This window comes from Ambystoma mexicanum, chromosome 1p, assembly GCF_040938575.1.
Source record: "Ambystoma mexicanum isolate Mex_15411 chromosome 1p, UKY_AmexF1_1, whole genome shotgun sequence".
NCBI classification, from domain to species: domain Eukaryota; kingdom Metazoa; phylum Chordata; class Amphibia; order Caudata; family Ambystomatidae; genus Ambystoma; species Ambystoma mexicanum.
The window spans coordinates 488,732,223-488,758,854 of record NC_090921.1 but is presented as its reverse complement, the minus strand read 5'-3'; the positions used below and the strand labels follow the sequence as shown (position 1 = coordinate 488,758,854).

At 46.2% G+C, this 26,632-nt stretch overlaps 1 protein-coding gene across 14 annotated transcripts in view; it reads right to left on the bottom strand.

Moving 5' to 3' along the window:
• Positions 1–26,632, bottom strand: part of PTPRS (protein tyrosine phosphatase receptor type S) — a 671,876-nt gene that overhangs the window by 100,454 nt on the left and 544,790 nt on the right. For 10 of the 14 annotated variants that reach the window (XM_069649333.1, XM_069649335.1, XM_069649332.1 and 7 more), the window contains 4 exons: positions 21,233–21,817; positions 20,317–20,414; positions 11,043–11,305; positions 4,451–4,541 (listed from right to left, as the gene is read on the bottom strand). In XM_069649333.1, coding sequence (XP_069505434.1) covers positions 4,451–4,541; positions 11,043–11,305; positions 20,317–20,414; positions 21,233–21,817 — 1,037 coding nt within the window. The remainder of the gene's footprint in view (positions 1–4,450; positions 4,542–11,042; positions 11,306–20,316; positions 20,415–21,232; positions 21,818–26,632) is intronic. The other 4 variants (XM_069649341.1, XM_069649340.1, XM_069649344.1 and 1 more) reach the window with 1 other exon arrangement.

Sequence of the window (26,632 nt, the reverse complement as noted above, 5' to 3'; positions counted from 1 at the left end):
ACAGGATTACACCTCTTAGGATCAGCCTGAACTACCCAAGAGTATGGTAGAGTGGTGAGCTGCAAGGCTTAATCTAAGGCAGGGAGGAGATCTGCAGTTAGGTACAAAGAGCGCAGATCATACATTTGTTCAAGAAAATACACACTGAGGAGTTATAAAAAAATAGACATTTATTTTATACTTTAAATCACAGTTTTGTTCTACTAAATTCAGGTAAGTACCATTAATCAAACATATTTACAGTATAGGATCACTTGCAATACTCTTACTGTAAAATAAATCACATATTAAACCAACCGTAAAAATATATGCAAACTTTTCAAACTCTTAACTTTTTATAACTTCAAACCAATCGTAGTCCAACCCCATCTAGTGTGAGTGTCTCAAAGTTCAGATGGACCACCAGTGGCTGAAGGTTGGCCAAGAAACTGTGAAGAAGCCAAACACAATGTTCAGAGACGTAGGGTCCAGGAGGGATCCCCTAGAGTTGCAGGAAAGTAAATCAGGATGACCACCTGAATGGATGGAAAAAGGACCAGTGTTCAAGGGCAGGTGGCTTTACCTCTAAGAGTACAAAAGGTTGCCCCCCCCCCCAATGCTACTCTATGGAGACCTGAGGGGTAGCAGGATACAAGCAGGCCCCATGTAGGTCGTAGCAGGGGTGAACAGTACCTTTGGACGAAGAAGCAGTTGCTGTAGGACGGTTCCAGCGGAGAGGCGACAGCAGAACCGGTCGCCTGTTCTTCGGCCCTGGTGACAGGGAGAGGGTGTCTTTGGTGGATCTTGTGACGGCACTCGTACAGAGGGATGCCCAGGAACAGATCTTCAAGGTGAAAGCTTTTTGGTGCTTTTTGCAAACTCAGTAGACAGGCTGTAGTTGCGGCTGTCAACTCTTCTCTGTTTCTCGGTCCTCACCTCTGGCGAGGGGTCTCTCTGGAGCCAATTCGAGTTGTTGCAGACTTGGAGGGATGTCCTCCAAGTTGAAGGCGCAACCGCGCTTCCAGAGATGTTGCACAGCGATGCAGCACAGGACCACAGGCATGGAGGATTGCAGGCCCGGGAAGTCAAAGCTCTTCTGGGGATGGTGCAAATTGTAGCTTATCTCAGGATTGATTAGGCCCACCAGTCTATGGGAGGAAGTCTTCTTCAGATCTTCCCTATTGCTTGAAGTGACGAGGTTCGGACACAGCTGCGACTCAACACACTCTGGCAGCCGTTGGAAGTGCTGACGACAGCCAACAAAACAATCTGAGGGACCTCAACACGTGAATGACCATGGGTACAGTACACGTCACACTAAGGATAGTATTACAAACACGCCAATGATTTCCCTTTTTAAACTTCCAAAACAAACTATGCAGTACTCTGCACCTACCCATTAGATGTCAGCCCATGCAAAACATGTCATTCTAAGCAGACGCTCAAGTATCAGAAATGTTTATTATCGAGTGTTGTGCGATATTATCACTGGCTTGTTTCTTTTTCTGGTGTGTGTTTTGAATTATTGTGTGCTTCACTGTTTGGACTCACTGTGGGCCCCTGGCCCCACTCACACACTCCTGAAAATAGCCTTGACTGCTCTCCATTGCTACCTTGATTGGGTTTTGGCTAACCGCTCAAGTTCCCATGTTAACCATAACTAGGGTGGCCCACTAAAGGTCTGATTCTAGAAATCCATCTTAACAGCAGGTCGTAGATTTCTGTGTTTTTCTTTGCCATTGAACATTGATCAGGCTGAAGTGTATGGTGTTCTTTCTGGCAAGTAATTTCTTCATTTGAAGGTCGTTAGGGGTGCTTCTGCAGTGTTGCAGGATTGAGAAGGAATTTGTTGTGGGTGAACAATTTCTTTTTGTGTTTCATTAACTTTTTTGTTCTGTTTTACCTGCTTGTCCATTGGTCGTTGTGTCAAGGCATTGCGCTTCAAGATGTTGGGGGTGGGGGGGTTACCTGTATTTCTGTTTTGTCACCTTGTTCATTAGTAAGAGGTGGTGTTGCTGAAGTTAAGAGACGGCTGTGTGCTCTGTTTGTAGGTTATTTTCTTGTTTTTGAGAAGATGGTATACTGGATGCCTTCCCTTGGTACTAGCAATATTGCTTGGTGGCAGTATTCGCTTGGAAACACTAGTTTTGTATCTGGGTGTAGTAGTAGGCAAGTTAATCTCAGGAGCCAAGAACCCCTCAAAGTAGTGCAGCCCGCTAACAACCAGAGGACGACTATTTCAGATGATGAGCATTGCCTCCAGCCAGGTCCCAGTGAAGCTCTGCTCTGATCTCAAGAAGACCCGTGTCGGCACTTCAACCCCATGACCAGTAGGAACAATCAGTTGTGGCTACCGATCAAGGATCTGTGCCTTCAGAGTCTTTGGAAGTGTCCCTGTTCCAACTGGTAGACTGTCAAGCATCCTTGGAGGATTTTCAGCTTTTACTACAAGACGTCTGCTTCTGAATTTTTTACCCTCCTAAATCCAGCGGAAGCTGTGCAGAGCCTGCTCCATTGTTTGCCCATAGACAATTGCCTGTCTCCGCCTGATCATGGTGACTCCAATCGCAATCCATTTTCTCCGCTTCCTGGAAGTGTCAGGAGGTCGCCTGCTACGCAGAAGTCTTCTTCATTTCATCCCAAGGGTGTTCAGCCGAAAGGTGCATGGAACCGAGATTCAAGCACCATGACTGATCGAAAGTAAATCCCTCCTCTGAAACTGAACTCATCACCAGTGATCCCTGGGCCTCCCTCGACCGGACCAAGCTCAAAACGTATCCCCAACGGAATCTGTGCTACGCACTCCTTGTAGCCATTTGCGGTAATTGCAAAAGAGCATTACATAAAAAGTTCAAAACATGATGGAAAAATATCTGCTGCCCCAGGCCATCCTGGACATTTTGCAATTGTAAAAAAAAAAAAAGACACAAAACAAAAAGCTACAGGGATACCAAATATCCTATTGGCACTGCACTCTAGGGTGGTGGGTGGTTTAAAAAAATACAAGAAACCCATGAAAAGAGACATAGGGCCTCATTATAAGTGTGCCGGTCCGGAAACAACGGTGCCGGTAAACCTACCGGCACCATTGGTTCCTGACGGGCACACTACGGGTTTGCCTGCCGGAGCCGCTGTGCCCGACAGGTCTGACCCTGCCGGGCACAGCGGTCATGGTAGGCAAGCCGTCACCGAAGCACCAGCACTGTTAACAATGGTGCCGGTGCATCTGTGGTGCCCATTCCCATAATGGTGACTTACAATTTGCTGGCGTCTGACTTCCTGGACCGCCAGGGTTGTATTCCCCTGGTGTTACCGGGAAGTCAGGCGCCGGTAAATCATTACTGGTCCACTGGCAACCTGCTGGTAGCACCAGCGCGGTTAACGCTGGACCCGTAATGAGGCCCATAGTCTCCAAGTACTGATAGTCTTATGGACTGAGGATTTTCCTCATACATATGAGCACAAATGCAAGTAAACCAAAATGCTTTACTTCCTTCCAAAATGTCAGGTCTACAGTCAAAACAAAGAAAAAAGAAAGCGTCTTCCATAGAGGGAATGCAGAAAAAAGAAAATCTTTACTAAAATGGACCAACTGACTGCCAAGGCCAATGAAAAAACTGACTGATTGCACTAATTAACATTTCTAAGGTGCAGCAACCCTGGGATTTGGTAAATAGAACAGCGTCTCTGGACTCTGGGCTGAGGACATTGGGTTCTGTTAACTTAGAGGCTTGCACTACATTTATTTGTAGGGTATTTATGAAGCGCGTATGCAGTAAACAGTGTTTCAAGGTACCACGTGAACTCCCCCCGCCCCACCCTGAAATATATTTTCCCACTTTAATGCTTGAGCTGGTGCACCACCATGTCATGTAGGAGGCTCTCACACCCGGCGCTGGGTTCTTCAGGGTATTCTGCGCTGTCGAATAGCCCACCCTTTTATTTATTGTGAACCCTTGCTCCCTTCCAAGTCGGCCATCACTTGCTTATTGTATACTTTGTCCTGATGGCAACCTGCAACCTTGGTTGAGGTATGAAAAAAAGCAATCATAACCCAAGTGTACTGTCGAGTGTTCTGTTCCGCTCTCCTGTCAGGATGACTACCTGAAATCAACGCCATCCTGGACAAGCTGGAAATACGGTACAAGCAAAGACGTGTGGTGCAACTGTTACCAAAGTTAGGGACGCTCACAGCTGTCAATAGGTTTGGCGGGCACGGGTGCCAGCTCTCGATTGACCTTTCTCTTGGGTGGGTCGTGTTATTTCTTAACCACAATGCACAAAGGAAAAAACTAATCTGAGGAATCTCCATCCAACCAGTGCCAAATCCGCCTGGCCACTGGATGAAGGGAGGCGACTGAGTATATCCCGGATTATCCAAGTACCATGATGGGACCGAGTGGTCCATGATTTGACGCGAGTTTCTGTGCAATGTAGTGATTGTGCGAAATATGAAGCATAATGGACTCACTTCCTCCAGGTCCATTTCCTCGGGACTCCCCCAGGGGTTCAGGAAATGCCCCTTGGACTTCTTCAAAGGCACCACTACGATGTAGTAGTTTCTGCAGGTGACAAAAGGAAAATACACAAAGTTTAGCATTAGGACAACACTTCTGAACACTCATACACTTCCACCAGTTTTCTTGATGGGCCCATTACCTAGCTGCCACCCAGAATACTACTACTACTACTACTACGACTACTACTACTAATAATGATAATAATAATAATTCCCTGCTTTCCCGAACATCATGGGTCACTGAGCGAAATGCCCACTTCTCTAAAGAGGTAAGACTAACAATATTATCAGATGCTGTGAATCCTACTAGTCCACCCCATGGGAAGCTTAGAACTTAGCAGTAGGAGTCTGTGACAAAATGACTTCGGCCCCAAACGAGTACAAGAACGAGTAGTGTCTAAAGGGCCTACACAGCCCTCACACTTCTACGAGACATATACCTCCTTCTCCTTTTTTTAATAATGTAGGCCGAGGGCCGGCTACTGTTTCACATTCACACCCTTAACAGCAAAGTGCAACAGTCCAAAATAAAGGAATGTTAATCAAGGCTCTATACAAATAATTAAAAAAAAAATATTAAACAGACCATATGCAAAAATAATTAAATAGAACAACACTATGCAAAACCCACCCCTGCAGAAAGAACACAGAATATGCAAGCGATAGAAGATGCACTCTGGGTAATGAAACAGGGGTTTCTAAGGCAACCAATAACCACAATGTTTGTAAAAGAATATGCCTTGTGTGAGAAAAAGAAAGGGATTAAGGGTGACCAAACCAGTCTCTATGGAACAAAGGTGGAGCAAGTGAGCAGTTAGCAGTCAATAATACCGTCTTGCTGCTCTTGGCTGTTTGACAGTGTCAACCAGGTTCATGGCAACGTGCAAGCGGTTTTTAATCGGGTTCGCATGCGGCGAGTTGCAGAAATCCAGATGAGGAGTAGGCATCCAGACGAGTTCAAAGTGAGGCACACAGTGGTTTGAATTCTTCCTCAGCAGTAAGCTTCTAGTTATAGCCAAGGCAACGACGCGCTCAGCTGGCATGATGCTGTTACAGGTCGCCACTGCGCTCAGCTAGCATGGTGCAGCGGCGACCTGATTTTAGGTTGCAGCAACCGTGGCCCAAAGAGTTTGAAGAAGTGCCAAAGACAGCACTACACGTTCTGTTGGTTCGAATGCGTTTGAACACTGTCAAAATGCAAGAGACCAGCTACTTGGCGTCTTCAGTTGTTGGGAGTCCCATTCCAGGGACTCAGTGACAAGATCAATCCTAGTTCTCATTCTCCCAAACAAGGGGGAGACTGGCAAACACCTGCAGGGTTCTTCACTTCCTGCGAGGTCCTGAGTACCGATGTCGGTGGCAGAGAGGGAGGTCTTGCTCCAGCAGCAGATCACCCCAATGTGCCATGGGGATGGTTTGGGATCAGAGCTGCCTCTGCCTTGGATGACATGTCTTTCAGCTCACAACTAGAGGACTTTTGACAAACTGCTCTCCCAATTGTTTCTTTGTCTCTCTTTCTCGCTATGTCAGTGGCTGGAATAATGGAATTTATTAATGGTTGATATGAATTTAACGATACATGTTCTGGAATGTATTACGATTTGATGGAACAATGTTTGGTTAACCGAAGGGAAGAATTTGTATGAAAGATCATACCTGCCATTGTAAAGCCTTCAAAAGGACAAAATGTGGTCGAAACATGTGTCGGACAGGGCACCAACTTTATTTATTTAATTATTTATTTATTTATATAGCGCTTTATACCAAGGCGCTGATATAAATAAATTTGGTTGGGGTCAAGACTTAATGTTTGTGAATATTATATTCTGTAACAATGACGGGACAGGCGGAGTCATGTTGGTGTATTATTTAAGATTGTTTTACTTAACATTAGGTTTGGTCTTATCCTACATACACCAAGGTACGCAGCAGCCCACAGTCATATCTAAAGGAATAGATTCTTTGATGTGTTTAAAGTAGGCGCACTATACTCAAGGCCTTCTTGGCTATTTTGTACATGGCTTCATCAATCCAAGACAGACAAGTCTGCAGGTAAGTAAGTGTATGCTGGCTTCACCCTTATTAGGGATCATCACTGCACCATTTTCTGAAAGCTTGGTGGTTGGAGCATTTGGCCATGTGTAGCAAACGCCATCAAAGTTATGGTGGGTTTAAAAAGGCTTGAAAAAAAAATTCCATCTGAAATGTGAAAGTAGAATGAGCCATTTTAGCAAAGTCACACAGTTTTTGTCAAACATCAAGCGGCAATTATTTGTGAATGTTTGACTTCAATTAACTAAAATAATACACTGTTTGATATGCCAGACTTGGAAAGTACACACATCACATGGTGGCACAGAAGGCCAACATTTAGAAAAACAAATCTTATAGAAACAGGTTATGCAAAATAAGGATTATTCTATTCTAGCTTTATTGTGTTGTTCATCAAGGGAAGTACCAGAACGCTAATTGATGTGAGCCTAAATAAACTGTGTGATAAAACCACCTGTATATTAGTCATTGTTTGACAGACTTGTCGATTGGTATTCATGATGTAAAGAACAACATTTGAAAAATGGTTTGTATCAAATAAGCAGACGTGAAAATAAGCTCTTCAGTGGCCTGTGACATTCGGTCAGCTCTCTTCTGTCTAGGACTGCTTCCACTCAAATGGACTACATTAAAAAGGAGCTGGAAATGGTCTAAGAAATGGCATGAGAATGTGAGAAGGGAAACCTTTTCACAGAAATCTGCACAGTACTATAAAGTGCGAGTCAACGATTTGTCACGGGTCACAGTATCGTTCGGTGGCAAAAGGCGCGGACCCTCAGCACTTGGCCCCCACAGTCCTGAATTCAGCTGCATAATCCTCTCTCCTTGCTAATGCTTCATGCCCTTCATTAGGGGGGCTTCCCAGTTTGCCCTTGTTTGGAAGAAACAAGCTGTGCCATACTAATGCTAGGCTCGCTTTTATAACTAGCTCTACATGGTGAAAGTACTTTGAGACTCATTTGGAGTTTGTTTGGACATGGATTGCTATGGTTATCACCTCACATCCCCACTGAAGAGTATATCCTGCCCTCGGCACCCGTTACCAATAGAGGTGAAGGGGGGGGTATACCCGTCTGGCTTTGTCCATTTCTCCTTTTTGATTGGGATCACTGGAGGTTTAGTAGTAGTGTGGGGCTCAGTAGGTGATTTAGTCACTACTCTTCCCTCCCTGGCTGCATTACTACAGAGCAACAACTTAACATTATTGCCTAACTTGATCATTGTTACCGCCTTTGGTCACCTAAATGTACTATGGGATTAGGTAACGGCAGTGTAATTCCCGTACTTTGGAGTCCTTTGGACTTTATGGGGATTTTGGAGGATCTACTAATTCCACCTCAGTAAATCCACCAATTCTTGGAGGTGAAGTCAAGGATTTACTGACAGCTGTATGCTGGGAGGAAAATTCTCCACTACACCTCTGCACTTTGAGTTCGGCTGTGCAGCAAAGTGGGTGGAAAGTAGAAGTAATTCCATTACTGCATTTGTATTACAATTTTCTCCTGTACCACTGAACTTGTGAGGATGTTTATTCATTGCTTTGTAGCACAGTAGGTGTTACTATGACCAATGTTCATATGTACCAGTATATGAACAGCAGAGAGGAAAACATGAGCCTTCTTTGCTGGAATTCTGTACTGTGATCTGGCAGATGAACACAAAATTGTGCAACGAATGCTTAACACACTGAGCTTTCTTCTGAGCCATAACGGCACTCAAACTTACTAGTATGCATTTCAATTTTGGATATTGCATACGATCAATATATTCTCCCAAGAAAGGTGAAAAGGCTACACAAGTTGTGCTATGGACAGTACTACACCTTTCTGTACCTTGATGAACATAGAACACATTACACTATTAATTGATCAACTCATCCTTTGGTTGCCAGCACTATTTAGGCAGCAGGACCAGCGCCTCAGAAGCTCCATAGAAAATATCATGGCATGTGTTATTCATGTTTTGATAGAAAGAAATCAGAGCGCGTATTTTGACAGACAGCCAAGTGGGGGTCTGTGGCATGTGCCCCTTCTACTCTCACATGAAGACCTCTCCAATGAGTGTATGGAACTGGATAGGCAAGCCGATCGAAGCAGGAGTTGGGTTAAACCTGGGAGAAAGGGTGGCAAATTGCAAAGCAGGACTTTAACGCGGCTCCCTTGTCGCTGCGCATTTTAGCACGGCTACTTTGCTGAGGATCCCATGTCGGCGTGCATTGCTGGCTTAAGAAAATATGGCGCAGGGGCCAATCGGCGCTGGCATTATTCTAATATATATAAAAAACAAAGGCAACTGCATTTACTGTTACCCGAACCCTGGTCTCTGGTCTTCAAGCCCCTGCAATTAGCCACAAGAACAAACGGGGCTTATTGTTTAAAAATGCACAAATGTCATACTTAAGCTGCAATCGTATATATGTGGTTGCAGGATAATAATTAAGTGGGTGCCTGGGTCCTTTGGGCCTTGTGGCTGAGTACTAGTCCTTCAAGGTCAGAGATTTGGGTTCAGATGCCACGGACTACAGTGTCAGTTGCCAAATGAGCGGCACCAAGTTGGCTGTCGTGCCACTGTGGCCGGGCTGAAAGGGGCTCTGCGGCCACAGTGGTGCGGCAAAACAGCCAGTTCTGAAAGTCTTGTGACAGAACAGGCCACACTGGCAAAGTGTGCTCCCAGTTAGATTTAAGTATGAAGTGGGTCACCTGAAGGTGGTTTTGATTACATTTAGACGACAGGCCTTGAAGGGTTAGTTTAAGCATTAAAGGAATTGGGGGAAACTATATAGCTTGGGTTGGATGAAGGATTTCTTGTGGTTTCGACTGAGGAACAAACTGAGGGGTAACATTTCAGGTGGGATTTAAACTTCAGTGGAATGTACTCAAAGTTACGGTTAGCAGTAGCTGGTGTTGGATGGGGCTTGAGTTTGTAACAGAATTTCAAGTGTAGGTTAGCAATCGAGATGTCAGATGGGTGTTCGCTCAGGGATGGATAGCTCACAATTAAAGCCCTGCTCTGTGACATTAAAAAGCAGACTGCAATTTTAAATCGGTTACATATGATTTTAACTCATCACAAAACAAGCAATTATTTTTTAATGAACCAAATATGTCTAAAAAAAAAAACCTAAAAGAGGTGTTTCTTTGTTTTGGGGAGGTCCCCCATTCCTACCCTTTCTTTGTATTTATACTTTCGCCCCACCCCCAAAACTACTATTCCCAATCCCAAATACATAAACATAGTTTTTTTTTAAAAAAATTCTTTTGTTTGTTAGGTGTTTTGGGTTCATTAAACATTCCCTGCATTGTTATGTATTCGTTAAAATCACTGCATACCGTTTACATCCTGCAGCAAGGCCAAGTTTGCCTTCCATCCCTCCCAGGGCACTTCAGAGGAATTGAGGAGATTTGTGGGACACTTTTTGGTTGTCACGTGGGAGAAGAGTTCAGATTTGTTGACTGAACTTTCGGCCATCTGGTGGACGAAACCTATCGCAGAAGCCCCAGTTGGATGAAATTCAGGGCACAAACAGAAATTTCAGGAAAATCACAGAAGGTCTGGCAAGCAAACACCCAAATTGGCCAATTTCGCTCTGTGGGTGAAATTGGCAATGCAGGTGGATCTTTTTCCAGAATTCATCTGTTTCTCAGCGAGCAAAGATTTCCGCTGTTTTGCCGAATCCCCGCAACTTGAGAACGAGGGTAGGAGTTGGATGAACGCTTTGATTGGGTTGGGGTTTTGACTGTGGCTTATGGGGGCCATCTCATTAGAGTTGAAGACACAGCGCCAGAGGCCGAAATTGGTTAAGACATGTCCATGGCCTAATGTAAGCCCTACCTGAGCTACAGGGCGTATTGTCCTAGCAGTCTGTTCTGTGAAACAAGATCGTATATCTCACTGCAAGGAACCAAGCCCCTCTGCTGAGGTCCAGCTACATCTTCATGTAAAGTATGCTCCGTGTAAGTCGACAGTGTTGAACAAAGTGTCAGGTTGGGTGGGGGATCACCGAAGCTGTACGAGTGCTACTACTGGGTGAGTGGCTATAGTAGCGTTTAGCGTGTTCCTAGAGGTCCGCTTCAGAGCTCCTAATGGTTGTTGCTTGGATAGGGACACATTTTTTTAGGAGAATAGATGTGAGATATAATCACTTGGATACTAGTTAAATTATTAATTTCTGAATTTAACCGTATTACATTTTCTTTGGAAGGACGCTTGTTATTAACCCTTTGTTATTTTCATTTGATTGGGGTTGGAGTGTTGGGTAGTTTGCCGAAGCCAGGATTAAATAACCTATTAGTATTTATTAACAACACATCCGCATCTATTCATATAAAGAAAGCACATACAGCTGGGTTTACAACCATATTCCCGCCACATCTATCACCTAAGTTTTTATTTTTCTATAGCCACCTTCAGTGTGTTTTTGCAACTTTTGGCACACGTAGAAAACTTCTGAGTGCATGCACAGAGTAAAAACAAAGTCTGGCAGAGCAATTACCGGACAGGCTTGGACTTCTCAATTTCCGGCATTTCTGGCAAGAGCACCATGATGGTGCCATCCGGCTCTGGCTTCCTGGTCACCACGGGCTTCAGCCCTAGCATGTTGGGGGCGGTCCAGGCAGCCACATTCTGCTGAAGACCACCCATGCTGTTGCCCCGGTTTGTTAGTATAAAGGTGTAGTAGGTATTGGGCTTCAGGTTGGTGATGAGTTTCTTGGTTGTCCTTCCGTCAACATCCACATGCTGCCCATTGTACTGAATCTGCAAAAAGGACACACTTTATTTATCCGTCACCCCTATGCGAGCCATCCATCAATTTACTGCATGCAATAAAAAAAATGCACTGCAGACCCTCAACACTAAAACGGCTACAGGCAGCAAAGACCCGGCAAGCACACACCAAACACCAAATCAACAAAGGGCACTGAAGACCTGAACTATAGATGCCCAGCACTCATTTCCATTTGGACACTCAAGAACGGCACTGCAGTCACAGTCGCCGAAAGGCAGCTTTTCATATCAGCAACACAGTGGACACCAAAGGTTAGGGATCTGTAAGGTCAACACTCAGGGGCTCATGCTCTATGAACGCGTAACGTTAATGGAAGGTGTAAAAGCCTGGCGTAAGGCTTTTATGCCTTCCATTGACGTTACCACCCCATTTTCATTCATTTGTAGGGCGCAGAGGAGGGATGGAACGCAACTTGCGGTTCCGCCTCCGCCCTTTCTCTCGCCCATACCAATACTCCAGCATCTGCGCCGGCATGGATTTGTATAGGGATCCATTGTTGGCGGATGAAGTGTGTGGTGGTCAGCTGGTAAAACCATACATTGGTTCAGTCCTACACAGTCAGGGATTACGTTCGAATAACCTTAGCCAGTTTTATTGCTGGGGGTGTGTTTCCTGCTACACCCTACATCATAAAACACCTGAATACCGCGGAGCGGCGCGGAGTGGCGGAGAGTGGCAGTCCTGCAGCACCCTCTCTAACACCCAGTCTTTTCTTCAGTTTTATTGCTGGGGGTGTGTTTCCTGCTACACCCTACATCATAAAACACCTGAATACCGCGGAGCGGCGCGGAGTGGCGGAGAGTGGCAGTCCTGCAGCACCCTCTCTAACACCCAGTCTTTTCATCAGTTTTATTGCTGGGGGTGTGTTTCCTGCTACACCCTACATCATAAAACACCTGAATACCGCGGAGCGGCGCGGAGTGGCGGAGAGTGGCAGTCCTGCAGCACCCTCTCTAACACCCAGTCTTTTCTTCAGTTTTATTGCTGGGGGTGTGTTTCCTGCTACATCCTACATCATAAAACACCTGAATACCGCGGAGCGGCGCGGAGTGGCGGAGAGTGGCAGTCCTGCAGCACCCTCTCTAACACCCAGTCTTTTCTTCAGTTTTATTGCTGGGGGTGTGTTTCCTGCTACACCCTACATCATAAAACACCTGAATACCGCGGAGCGGCGCGGAGCGGCGCGGAGTGGCAGAGAGTGGCAGTCCTGCAGCACCCTCTCTAACACCCAGTCTTTTCTTCAGTTTTATTGCTGGGGGTGTGTTTCCTGCTACACCCTACATCATAAAACACCTGAATACCGCGGAGCGGCGCGGAGTGGCGGAGAGTGGCAGTCCTGCAGTCATGTCAGGCAGGACGGGCCAGGACACTGAAGACTCGACAAATCGACTTCTAAGAAGCAATGCCAAACTGCTGGCCAAAAACATACTAGATACCCACCCAGTCAACTCAAACCATTCCCCTGCACCTCAGGGAGAGACATTAGATGATTATTTATCACCCCAGAGCCGCGGACTCAAATTACCAGTGCACCTGGGCAAAGGACATGCGACCTTGGGAAAAGGCACTGCCAAAAAAGTAACTGATACGCCCCCAGGCGTTCGCAATACCAAACAACTTCAAGTCCTCAACGAAGCAGACCTACCTGGGGAGAACGCCACGAACTCGGATTCCCACGACGCAGAGCCTCCATCGCCCACGCTGCCCGTGGCCTCCGTTCAGTCTCCGTGAACTGGCCTGACACCGCCGGGAGCTCCGCGGCGGCCCGGAGGGGCGGCCGCATTGAGTCTCCAGGTTACGTTGCCCGGCTTGCCGCGGGAGGCTGTGCTGGCGCGACAGGCCGCAGTCGATGGCCGGCAGCACCCAGAAGAGTGGTTCACTCCGGAGGACGGGCTCACATCAGTGGGACACCGAGCGACGCTCGAGGGCCGGACTTCGGCCGCGGAGGCGGCTCCATGGTCCTCCGAAGGAGAGACGGCGCCGAGCGAGCCAGCATCGGTGAGCCTGCGGAACCAGGCGAGATCAAACGGCGCCGCATCGGAGGGCGGCGTCTCCTCCCCCCCACGGGGGATGTCCGGGGCTCTGGCTCTCGACCACCCTGGGGGGCGCCGGCGCGAGGACCAAAAGCCGCAGCATCCGAGCAGCTCGGGAGCGGAGGGCGCGCTCCCGGTGCAGACGAGTGGAGGCGAGACTACAACAGCGCCCCCGGCTGCTGGAGCCCTGAAAGCTCCACCAACTCTCAGCGTAGACACTCCCAATCAGACACCAGCCTACTCTAACGCTGACAAAAACGAGGGGATCTTTTTAGACCCACCATCACCAAATGAAACGAGGGCCTCACCCCTAGACAACAAAAAAAAGAGACCCCGGCTCCTGGACGTCCCTAACAAAAAAAACAGTAACAAAGACCCACCAATTAAACAAGGAAAACCCTTGAATTCGGCCAAACCTGCATCAAAACAGGCGTCCACCTTCAAAACATCACGGGTGACACCTATAGCCCCAAGAAAGGGCCTCAAAAAACCTCAACGCCCCTTGAAGTTACTATCAGACTTTTTCTATAAACACTCTAAAGCCATCCAAGAGAAATGCAAAGAACTGACCGACGCAGAAATCCTTGAGGCTGCAGACGCAATTACTCCCCCCCGCAAACATCGGAGGCTGACACAAGCAAATCGAAAATTACCTCACCCTCTCACAAAAGAAGACAATAGAGTAGCACCTGTCCGGACAGTGACAAAAATGCACTTTTCAGGCCAAGTTACTCCAACAATTCCACAAATAACGTCTGAAAACGAGGGGGGAACAAACGCTACAATCGCAACTCCACCAACCGCACCCATCGTCACATCAGTTGTGCTTACAGTTAGCAACACAACGGCCCCAACTTCAGTTCTTACTCAACCTCTTCTACACACCCAAAGCAACATCAACAAAGAAACTCTGACCCAACCTCAACCTCCAAACCAAGAGACTCGGGGAGAGGAGGGGACTACACCCCCCCAACATAGCTCGACGTCCTTGGAACCAACAGATCCCGTCATGATGAGTACCATTCAACCAGTTCCACAAGTTTCGGTCCTAGATAAGACTCTAGGACTTCGACAAAGCGACAACAATACTAACAAAGAAAAACCGCCAGAGACTTTGCCATCGTCCTCAGGCGAGCCGCTCAAATTCACGCAACAGATTCAGGAAAGGGACCCTGAAAACAACTATCCTGTCAGAGTAAAAAACAGACTTCAGTTTGAGAAAACTTTAGACTCCTTCTACTCAAACCTGGACAATTACAACAACCAAAGAAGACACTCTCTTGACCTTCCCCCCAGAAGGATCTCAGCTGTCACAACGCCAGTCACACGACCACCATCGCCCTCTAGAAGCAGACCGTCTCCACATAATCACACACCCTCGAACGACCCTCAGCCCAAAAAACTTGACACCTGTACCCTGATGTCAGCCCTATCGATAGCTTTAAACCCATTCGTCAAATTGTACGAAACAATCGGAGAAACGTTGAAAGATCATACGGCGATACAATCGTCAATGATAAATAAATTAACTTTTTTGGAAGGTTACATCTTGGCCCTAGAAGCAAAGACCCAGCCAACAGAGAAAAAACAAGCTCAAAAAACCCTCATGCTATCACCTCAAAAACAGATTCAACCCACGTGCCCTATTTCACAAGAGACGACATCAAAAACATCTAAAGGTACGCAAACCGACCTACTTATCGACTTAACGGTACCTTCTACTACCACGACAGAGAATACTAAGTTACCAAAAGGAAGGAAAGAAGCTAACCCTAAAAGAACAGGAACCGTGGCATTCGAACCAATCTTCCAACAATTGGCTTCAGCTAACTCAGCGGCCTTAACTACCCAAAAAGGTTCAACAACCCAGTTAAAAGAAAAAGGAACAGTCAACGTGTCCCGGAAAGCAAACAAGGCCAAACACGAAACAGAAAATCTCTGTCCAAGGGAAGTCGAAACATCTCTAAACGACGAGGATTTGCTGAACATTACCCAACATTTCTCAGACCAATCCTCTACTCTAATCCAAGAGGAGAAAGGAACAACAGACCCTCTTACAACACGCCCTACCTCACAGGAAAACCTTGACACAGAACAAGAGATCATGGAACCACCTACTTCTACTTACAAAGAACGAAAACAGCGGCCGACCCCGACTAACCACAACCTAAAAGATCACACATTGGGAAAGCTGGTAACTGAACCAAACTCTAACCGCTACAAGTCAGAAAGAGATAAGCACGAAGCACAACCTCACCGACAATTATCAAGATCAACCCGAAGACCGCGCAGTAGTCCCTCCTCTTGCAGACGTAAAGACGAGCCACAGAGATCACAAACCAGACCCCATGCCAAGGAACCAACGAGGAGAACTTATAAATCGAATACGGCTAAATACCATCCAAAACTCCGAACACGATGGATATGGAAACTAGAGCAGATTCCGGGTAACACTGACAAAGTTACACTAAATAGAAGAGCAGTATTGGAACTGTTCAGTTACATTCCGACACTCAGTTTAGTTAAATCAGCCGACCTCCAGATTGTCGACCCAAGCCATAAGGGCCGCAAGGCTATTTCACATTTATACATAGCGTCACAAACAATAAACAACGCTTTCAAGTCAGCCCTCGAAGATCTTTTAATCATGGGCTATGACCTTACGAAATCATCAAGAGACATAAACTCAAGCGACCACCAAGAAAACAAATACTCCCAAGAGCCTAAAAGAGAAACCAAGTACTATCGATCGCCACGACAAACCCGTTCTCTGTCTAGGAACAAACCATCTAACACCATCCTGCGGGTTCAAAAACCAACCACATGAAAAGCGATCCAAAAACACGATCACACCAGATCCGATAAAGGCTTGGAAAACTCAACTCCAACGCCCAAGAAAACTGAAAATTTTAAGACACCCGCAAGAACAAAACATCCGATGGAACTTCATAAGCTTCAAAGGACAGTCCAAAACGAGTCACACCAGGCAGATGCAATTCTACCACAAACTTTGCCTCCTCCCTCCTTTTGGTCCTGGCTGCCAAAAGTTCTCAAACAAAACTTACAAAAATAGCCATCCAAGAAAAGGATACACAGCAACTTCTCCAACCACCACAACCCAAAAGCCCAAGACAAAATAAAAATGTGTTCGTGGAATACCCGAGGTTTTCTCCATCTTACATCCCCAGGATCCACCAACATAACAGACTATGATATCATTTGCCTCCAGGAGACATGGCTGCTTCAACCCCCTGTCCTCGACGGCTACGAGATCCACACAGTGGAGGCCAAGAAGGGCCTTTTAGGCCGCCCAACAGCGGGCTTGCTTATTGCAATCCGCTGTGGACGAGGCCTAACAGATTCACAAAAAATAAAAGAAAACCATTTCATGATGATGATCAAATTAAACTGGACTACAACAGATAAAAAAGTAAACAAATCAATAACGAAGAAAATAATAATTGTCACCATAAACTGGAACCCGGCAACTGTCGACTGTGCGAAGTTCATCAAAACAATAGAACAAGACTTGGACTGGGCGCAACTCATACACCACCCAGACTATGTTATCCTATCTGGAGACCTAAACATCCCGAGCCAGTATTGCGAAAAGACAAAAGAGTCCAAACCGAAAAAGCGTCCAACTGACCAGAGATCTATCAAATGGCGAAACCTCATGAAATCTAGATCTTTTGACAATCTGGATCAAGTTTTTGCTGACCCAAATAGACCTCCTACATGGGAAGGAGCGAAATCTAATTCCACGATTGACTATATTTTGGTATCACGTCCTTTATTACCACACATCAACTCTTTCAAAGTGATCAAAACAAGGGAAAGTGACCACAATCTCCTCGAGACCACCTGGACTACCAATCCGCCGAAAAACCACACAATGAGCACAGACCTTGATCTAAACGCCCAAGGGACAAGACTTAGGATTACGGAAAAGGACATAACAACTATTACACAGCTCTACAACGACCGTACCAAACACCCAGACTCGATGGTGGTGGACTACACACCCTTTTTGACCGTTTGTAAAGCTCCACAAAGGAATAAAAAACCAACTGCAGCCGGCCAAAAACATAAGTACGACAAACTGGTTGCCGAAAAAAAAAGAGAGCTAAGGAAAACAAAAAGACTAGCACGAAAACTTGCCTTTCCACTGGCTACGTCCACCATTAAAGCAGCCGTTCTAAAATACAAATCCTGGCTAAAGGGACATCGGCACAAGCTTTACCAGCAAGACGCAGAAGACATACTGAAAGCCATAACAGGGAACCATGCTAGAGACTTCTGGTCCCTCTTACACTCAACAACGCCAGGCGCGCGACCATGTCAGCTGAACGGAATTGGCAAATCGGCCTGGGAAGTGCACTTTGGCACTCTCTTTAAGAGCACCTCGACCATACCCTCTAGGACGGTAAACAATGACACCCCTTGGATCTGCTTAGACAACATTGAAGACATCATAACGTCAATTAAAAAACTAAAACCATCACGCGCTCCTGGCCCTGACGGCATTACGAACTTCGATTTGAAAGCACATCCGGAAACCTGGGCGCCTTTGTTGAGCCAAATCTTCAGACGCTGCTCCACCACAAAATCTATTCCCCCAACGTGGAAACGTGCGAACGTGGTACCCATCTTCAAGAAAGGAAACAGGTCAGACCCTACCAGCTACCGGCCGATCGCTCTTCTGGATCCAATAGGAAAGTTGTTTGGGTCCTTACTGCTAAACCATTTTACAGCATGGGCGAACGAAGCCCCCTGTCAGGACAACTTACAAACCGGCTTTAAAAAAAACTTGGGTACAAACGCCAACATATTAATATTGAGTACCTTGAAAAGTAAAATCATCGAGGGACGCCCACGCCTATACATTGCCTTTGTTGATTTAACTCAGGCTTTCGATAAGGTGGATCGGGAAAGACTATGGAAGAAACTGGTCCAATGGAAATGTCCCCCAGACATACTTAACCCCATCAAAGCCCTACATGCTAACACTTCTATGCGGGTACGCCTGAACAAACAAGGACTGTTAACAGAAGAGATAACAACAGCCAGACGGGTCAAACAGGGCTGCCCCCTGGCCCCAGCCCTGTTTTGGTCCTATTTAGGCGACTTCCAAGACACAGAAAAAGAGATTCGAGCCTTCCCTCCTAAACTCGGAGGCGATCAGATCAGTCATCTCCTATATGCCGACGACTTGATTCTTCTGGACATTACCCCAATAGGCCTACAACGCCAACTCACAAACTTACAACAATACATGACGGTAAACAATCTGGAAATCAACCAAGCAAAAACCAAAATGATGGTCATAGAGAAATCTACGAAAAAGAAACCCACTCCACCCTTAAAACTAGGCTCAATAACTGTCGAGAAAGTTTTGACTTTCAAATATCTAGGGGTCATCCTAGACAGTTCACAAAGAGACAATGCGATGAAAGAGACACTACAGGGAAAAACCACAAAACTAGCTATACAAGGAAAAGCCATTGACATTAAATTCGGCAGATTCTCGATTATACCAGTACGAGACTTCTATAAAAAGAAAGTCATACCATCTTTGACATATGGCGTCGATGCAATGCCGAGCCTCTCCCAAGATCTGTGGCAAAACCTGGAAGCAACCTTTTGGAGAACAGTCCTAGGTCTCCCTAAATCCACGCCAATAATACTGATCAGACGTGAACTCACTCTCTCATCATTAAAATCAATTGTCGACTGCAACAGTGTCTTGCTCTATCGGAAGTGCATCCAGAAAGACGCTTTATACGCCTACAAGTTGATAAGTGAAGAACTTCGCCTCGGAACCTGCCAAATGCTCATTCGTTGGGAAACTAAAATTTTATCCATCTTAGACTCAGTTGCCTGCAGCACGGAGGACCTCATCTGCAACCCAGTCAGAGTCACCAAAAAAATCAAGGAACTGGACTGGATTACCACCATCGATTCTGCTACCCGATATAAACTCACTAACCACCTTCCAGCGTTTTGCAAGAAACTTGACTCTGTCCAACCATACCTGAAACTATTCCCAACTAGGGCTGCGAGAAACTACTACCTAAGAATTCGACTTAACCTTCTGGAAACAAACGAAATCTTAGCGATCAGACACTTATCCTCTACCAGCAGCTGCCGGCTCTGTAACACGGCCAAGGAAACTATACGTCACCTTCTTCTGACTTGCCCGATAACGACGGACATCCGCCGCACTTACCTGAAAGAAATTTTCACAAACTTCACCTTGCAAGATGAAGAATCGTGCTGGAACAAACTGATAGACGGTGACAAACAGTCATGGCAGCTTGCAACAATAAACATTATGACCTACATCTTAAACGTGCTTCTTCCGCTGCAGGCCTTACGACAAGTTCCATCAACATGACCACCAAACATGCAGGACATTTCCCTTTTCTACTTCTAGACGCCCCTGACGCTCTGGAATTTTAAAGTCCAACCACCTTGAAACCTTTGTTAAAAAATCTTTTAGATTATAAAAACAAAAAAAACAAAAAAATAGCAGTGATCCCAGTTGAAATTCAACCCTCCCCGACGTGCGAGCATGTTGGGGAGGGTTTCATTTAATTTGTGAGCACTGCTTGCCATAAGTAAACGCTGCCTGTCATATGAATGGAAAAAGGCAGTGTATACGCTTGTACATCGCCCCGCCCTTTGTTCTTTACATTTGCAGAGCAAATGGTGATGATTGGCAGTGGGGAACCGCTTATGTTATTGCATAAATGTAACTGGTGTCCACTGACAAGGTACAGTTTTGATCCCCATGAGACCCTCAGACTTAAACTAAACACCTACACAGCTCCTGCACAACAGTCGGTGTTCTACTGTCACCAGCATGCGGCATCACAGACACTGCTCACAAAGCACGCCATTTCACGGTGTGCATCACAGTGTCCATCAATGATAAGTCTACTCACTTTATACGGTGTTGGAGATATGTAATTCTCTGGAAATTCCCAGCTCAGAAGAACTGACGTCTTCATAACCATCTTCACTTTGAAGTTTTTGGGTGAAACTGTTGGCAAAGAGCAATGGAGGAAACAGGAAAGCAAGGGTAAGGCATTGAGATACAGACAACACTGGACCTCTGAACTAGCACGCAGATATGAATCTCACGATTGCATACATGGGACGAAAGGCATGTCCCATGATCAGTCTAAAAGTCAAGATGAAAAACAGATTTTCCTGAAATACACAAGAACAATGGCAGTCCCACCAACCCCTACCTCACACTTTCCCATAAAACAAGACAGTAGTACCCACACCCGTGCAACCAGGCTCCACGAGCAACGAATCACCAGCAATGGGCAATGCTCAAAAAGAGGCCAGAATGTAGAGCCTTCCCTGCCAAGCTCACACAAGTCATTAGTGAGATACATTGTTTGGAATGGGGCAGAGGACGATATAAGTGGCCTTTGAATAGGCTGTGATTATGCAATCACCCAAAAAGTAACGCAAGCGCTGGATTTCAAGACGACCCGGAGGGGGACAAGACCATGAAGAAGAAAAAGAGCAAGAAAAAGAAGAGAGGCCAGCTGGATTGGAGCATAAAAGCATGCCGGGTAGATGGGAAGATCATCTTTGCAAAAGGGCTGAAGAAAAGGCTCCTCCCACCTGTAATAGGATTGGTCCTGCCAGGTGCCCATCAGAAGTTCCTGAACTCAACGTGAAGGAAAGCAAAGGGAGCACTTACCTGGCAGAGGAGGTGAAATACAAGTGCTAGGAAACCAACAGTCCCTTTGGCAAATAGGCCGCAAGCCACGGCTTGGGTGCTGCTGGTTTTCAGCACCACCACCTCAATACCATCAGTAGACAGGAAGTGATAAGCCCTACCTTGGTCCAGATGGAATGTGCGGTACTGGATAACAGGGCTGTATGGCCCAGGCCCTTTAGTGGTGTGGGCTCGGATTTTGACATCGTAAACTGTGTTGGGTTTGAGACCACTCAGGATGTAGGAGTTCTCAGAGGAACTCAGCTCCATCTCCACAGGGTTGCCGGGAACACCGGCTTCCCGGTAGGCCACTGTGTATTTCTTGATGATGCCGTTTCTCTCTGCCAACACTGGTGGCGACCAGCCAAACTGGATGGCCATAGAGGTGACATTGCTAGAGTCAATCTGTGGAAAACCCTTGGGCACATCTTCGGGGATGGTGAAATTCTTTAATGATTCTTCCCCAAAGCCTGCCCGGCTCTTGACCGCCATTTTGAAGATGTAGGTGGCACCCTTGTGAACATTGGTCACTGTGTACTTATCGTCCTGGGCTGTGAACTCCAGCGTCGATAGTGGATCAATGTCATGCCGCCCGAACTGCAGCCGGTACCCTAGGATCTGAGTTTCTGACTGCAGAGGCGGCTCCCACTGAACCAGCAGACGATCCTCCAGAGTCTGATGGATCGATAGGATAGGCTTTCCGGGAACTGGAAAAGATTAAATCAAGACATACACCAGTGTGAGAGAAATGTAAAACAACAAACTCCAACAAATGCACTTTTAAGAATCTGGAGATTGCATGGCAGGAATAACAGATTTTAGGAAGAGCATCATTCTTAGCAGGTCACATTGACCCAATAACAGAGCCAGTTTGAACTATAAGGAGGTGCCACACAGTTTGAAATGACTGTTGTCCTGAAAAGACGGGGTGGAGATTTATTCAAATAATTAAAATTTTGGCTGTAGAACCAAGTAATTTGAAGCCTAATCCCAGCTATCCAAATTGACTATATTGGTGTGATTCTGTGGAAACCACTATATTTATAGGCCTAATTTCTTCTATCTTGCTAACACTTACAAGCGGCACTTAGAAGTAGGCTGAAGACTAGTACTGAGCACTTTGTGGGAACAGAAAATGTAGAGGGACGGTTAAGAAATCCCTTCAATCTTCACTATTGACCTGGTCAAACACTTTGGGTTTTCTTCATTTCACCCAATTAAGTTGTGCCTTGTCTATGGCATTCACAGAGGTCTAGACCTTCCAGCAACAAGTCAGAACCCATAGGATTAGAGTGGATGCTTTAGAGTTAAAATGTACTAGATCTCCTAAACACATTGGGGCTCTACTAATGTGTTATGGCTACTAGAATAACTGTGTTGGGCCTGTTGAGGGAATGGATGTCCAGATATCTCATTAGGTTGCATGCCCACTGCAAGGATCTGATTTTAATTACAGGTCACAGGTATGGACTGACTCAGCCACCATTTACAGTGAAGGACTTTGTAATGAATATCATTGAGAGGGTTAATAATATCACATTATGTTAGCCTCAAGAGACAAGACCATGTGAAATGTGTACTATGACAATGATTCAGTGGCAGACACTCTATGCTCCACTTCACTCTGAAACCCACCTTCAGGAGTGCACCAGCTTCAATATGACATACATTACTCGCAGTAATAGCATTTCTGATGATTGTATCTGCTTAGATTCGGATGCTGTGCATATAGTCCGACATCTAGTGGAAATCGTAGAGTATTGCATCTTTCTTGGGCATGACTGTAACACTATCCCTAACGTGACGTGTAGTGTACCCAAAATCCCTCACATGTCGAGGTGTTTTTTCTGTCGCAAGGGAGCTTTATAGTCAGCGTGAGTGAGTACGGAAGAGAGACGGTGTAAGATGTTTATTTACTCCATAAGGGGAGGAAGGGTGGGCGCATGTGAATCTAAGCAGATACAATCATCAGAAATGCTATTATGGTGAGCAATGCATGTCCTCTGATGCTTGTTAATCTGCTTAGAATTACATGCTGTGCATAAACTAGCGAGTAGTATCCAAAGATGGTGGTGGGATGTGAGAAGGAACAGTAGCAAAGATATTTCTTAACACCACTTTTCCCACCTGAGAATCAGACCTAGAGTGTGTATTCTAGACAGTAGTGCTGTGTAAAGGTGTGTACAGAACTCCAGGTTGCTGCTTTACAAATGGACTCAAGAGGAACATTTGCAATTACTTCTATGGTAGCCTCTGTGCCCCTAGTAGAGTGTACTGTAGGCGTGAAGGGCAGATCTTTCCTGGCAAGAGTGTAGCACAGTGTTACAATTTGCTTTGAAATAGCTGATTTAGAGACAGGATCCCCTTCTCTACCAGCTGCCACTGAAATGAAAAACTGGTTTGTTTTTCTTAGTAGTTTTGTCTTTTCCAGATAATAGATCACCGCTCTCTTCATGTCTAGTGTGTGGAGACTTCTTTCTGCCACCTTAGTGGGGTTCTGGAAAGATGTGGGTAGGTCTATGGACTGGTTCAGATGGAACTTTGACATACATTTAGGCTCGAATTATGGGTGAGTGCGCAGGACCACCTTATCCTTGTGAATCGTGACAAATGGGTCTTGTACTGAAAGGGCTTGAAGTTCACCAACTCTCCTTATTGATGTGATCACCACCAAGAAGGCGGTCTTGTAGGTCAGTGCTTTAAGGCTAGCCTTGTGCATTGGTTCAAAAGGAGGCCCCATAAGTCTGGTAAGTACAACGTTCAGGTGCCATTCAGGAGCTGGGTTGGAAATAGGGGGATTAAGTATTTTTGCCCCTTCCATAAATGCTTTAATTACTGGAATTTTCCACCACAAAACCTTCTTCTGGGACGTGGTGTATGCTGAAAGCTCAGCTAAGTGGACTTTTAGGGAATTGGGTCAGGTACAGGACAATATGTCTTGGTGTACATTCAATAGGATTGATGCTTTTGCCATTACACCAAATGACAAAGCGTTTCCATTTGCTGGAGTAGCAATGTCTGGTGTTAGGTTTCCGTGCTTCCCTGAGTATGTCCGTATATCTTTGAGGGAGTTGGATGTGCCCGAACTCTATGACCTCAGGAGCCAGGCTGCTAAATTGAGAGTTTGAGGGCATGGATATAGTGTCCCCCCCCCTTGTCTTGCGACAGCATGTTGCAAGGGCATGGCAGCTTCCTGAGGGGGAGGGGGGGACTGACATTGCCATAAAATGGGAGAACCAAGGTTGGCGGGCGCACATCAGGGACACACAAATTATCCTGACTGTCTCTTGGTGCATCTTGTGCACTATCCTGTTGAGCAGGGGAATTGGGGGGAAAAGCGTAGACACATTTTCCTGACCCTGTTATCCAGAGTCCGACCCCTTGGAGCGGTTCTGAGGGCACCTGGAGGCATAATGTGGGCATTGTGCATTCTCCAGAGTTGCAAACAAGTTGATCTCTGGGAAGCCTCAGTCTGTGAAGACGTTGAGAACAATGTCCTCGTGTAATCACCACTCGTACTCTACGGGTAGTGGGAAGTCTTTGCTGAGTATGTCCACCAGAAGATTGAGTCCCCCTGGAACGTGTTGTGACAGGAGGTACATCTTGTGTTTGAGAGTCCATTTACATATGTTCTGTGACAGTTTGGACAGCCCTGGAGAGTGAGTGCCCCCTCGTTTAAGTAATACATGGCCGTAGTACTGTCCGTGAGGACTAGAACTGTCTTCCCCTCGAGGTGTGTTTGGAATGCCTTCAGGGCCTTGAACACTGCTAGCAGTTCCAATAAGTTCATGTGGTTGGATGCTACCGCTTGGGACCACACGCCGTGCACCGTCTGATGAAGGAGGTGAGCTCCCCACCCTGCCAGATATGCGTCTGTGGTGAGATTGGCTTCTACTGCAGGGGTGGTGAAGGTTTTCCGATGCAGAAGATTTTCCCTTGACCAGCACTGCAGACACTGACCGGGGGCTGCCGAGACAATCACTAGATCGTCCCAATGCCTGCTGGCTTGACACCATTGGCTTGAGAGTCACTCTTGCATGGGGCGCATGCGCAGACATGTGTGTGGGACTAGGTAGATGCAGGAGGCCCTCATCCCTAACAGTCGCAAGGCTTTGCGTACCGTCACCACTTGACTGGCTACATAGTGAGGAATTTGGAACAGCATATTTTAAACCCTCTCATTGGAGGGAAAAACAAGGCCGTCTTTGGTCAGAATTAGAGCCCCGAGAAACATTTTGACTTGGCTGGTGTCTAGACTGGACTTTTTCTTATTGATCGAGAACCCCAGGTTGAAGAGGAGATCCATCATCTTCTGGGTATTTGTTAGGCATGTTCCTTACAAATACCCTGTTATTAGCCAGTCATTGAGCTAAGGGTAGACTGGGATGGACTGCCTACGTAGGTGAGCAGCTACTACCGCCAGTTCCTTCATGAACACCCGTGGAGCTGAGGCAATGCCGAAGGGAAGAACCTTGAACTGATAGTGAGTGTCCTCTATCCACAGAAAGTACCTTGGGTACTTTTTGTGCGCTGGCAACATTGAAATATGAATCCAATGTGGCCATGTAATACCCCTGCACCAGCAGTGGGATTACTTCTTGCAATGTTGTCATTTTGGAATTTTTGCGGTTTGACATATTTGTTTGCTGGGCGCAGGTCTAACACAGGGCGCATAGTGAGATCCTTTTTGGGTATAAGGAAGTACACTGAATAAATACCCTCATTTACCTGGAGAATGGGGACGACTTCTTTGCTGGTGATGGGCATTTGCTCTTTGTTGGGTGATATCGAAGTGGCCGGTGGAACTCGATGCAATAACCATGGGTGACGTTCTTGAGCACCCACTGGTCTGATGTGATCCCCTTCCATGCGTGAATGAATGATGACAACCATCCACCGAATGGGGAGGCATGGAAGGGGATCTGGACAGGCAAATCACTTTGATGTGGAGGCCGTGGAGCCTCTTGGAGTAGAGTTTCTGACTCTACCCATGTCTCTGCGTTGCCCTCTTTGCTGATACTGGCTGTTGCCAGATGTACCGGTCCGATAGCACAGCTAGTAGAGCGCTCGCTTTGACATCTCTGCAGAGCCTGTTGACACAGGTTCGAATCCAGGCAGGGCCAAACTCAGTCTTTCATTCTTCCGAGGTCGATAAATGAGCACCACACACAGTGGGTAATAATAAGCAGCGCTCACATACCTGAGGGTTTGTAGTGCTATATAAATGCTAAATTATTCTTATTATTATAAATTCTTCTCATTATTATTATTACATTGTCCGGAGGACAATGGGGTACCTCCAGCGCCATATTGCCAATGGGGAGATCAGGAGAAAGACAGACCTCGAAAGGAACGATAAAAGTTTGAACCTCTCCGCTGTTGGAAAGGCTTGGCTGTAATCTGGTTGAGCGATTTCAGCATCTCATGTTCTTTTTTAGCCGTCTCCAGGGTGTCATCGACCGCCTTACCAAATAGGTTGGACCCCTCGAAGGGTTTATCAGGGAGGCTTGAGTCTCTGGCTT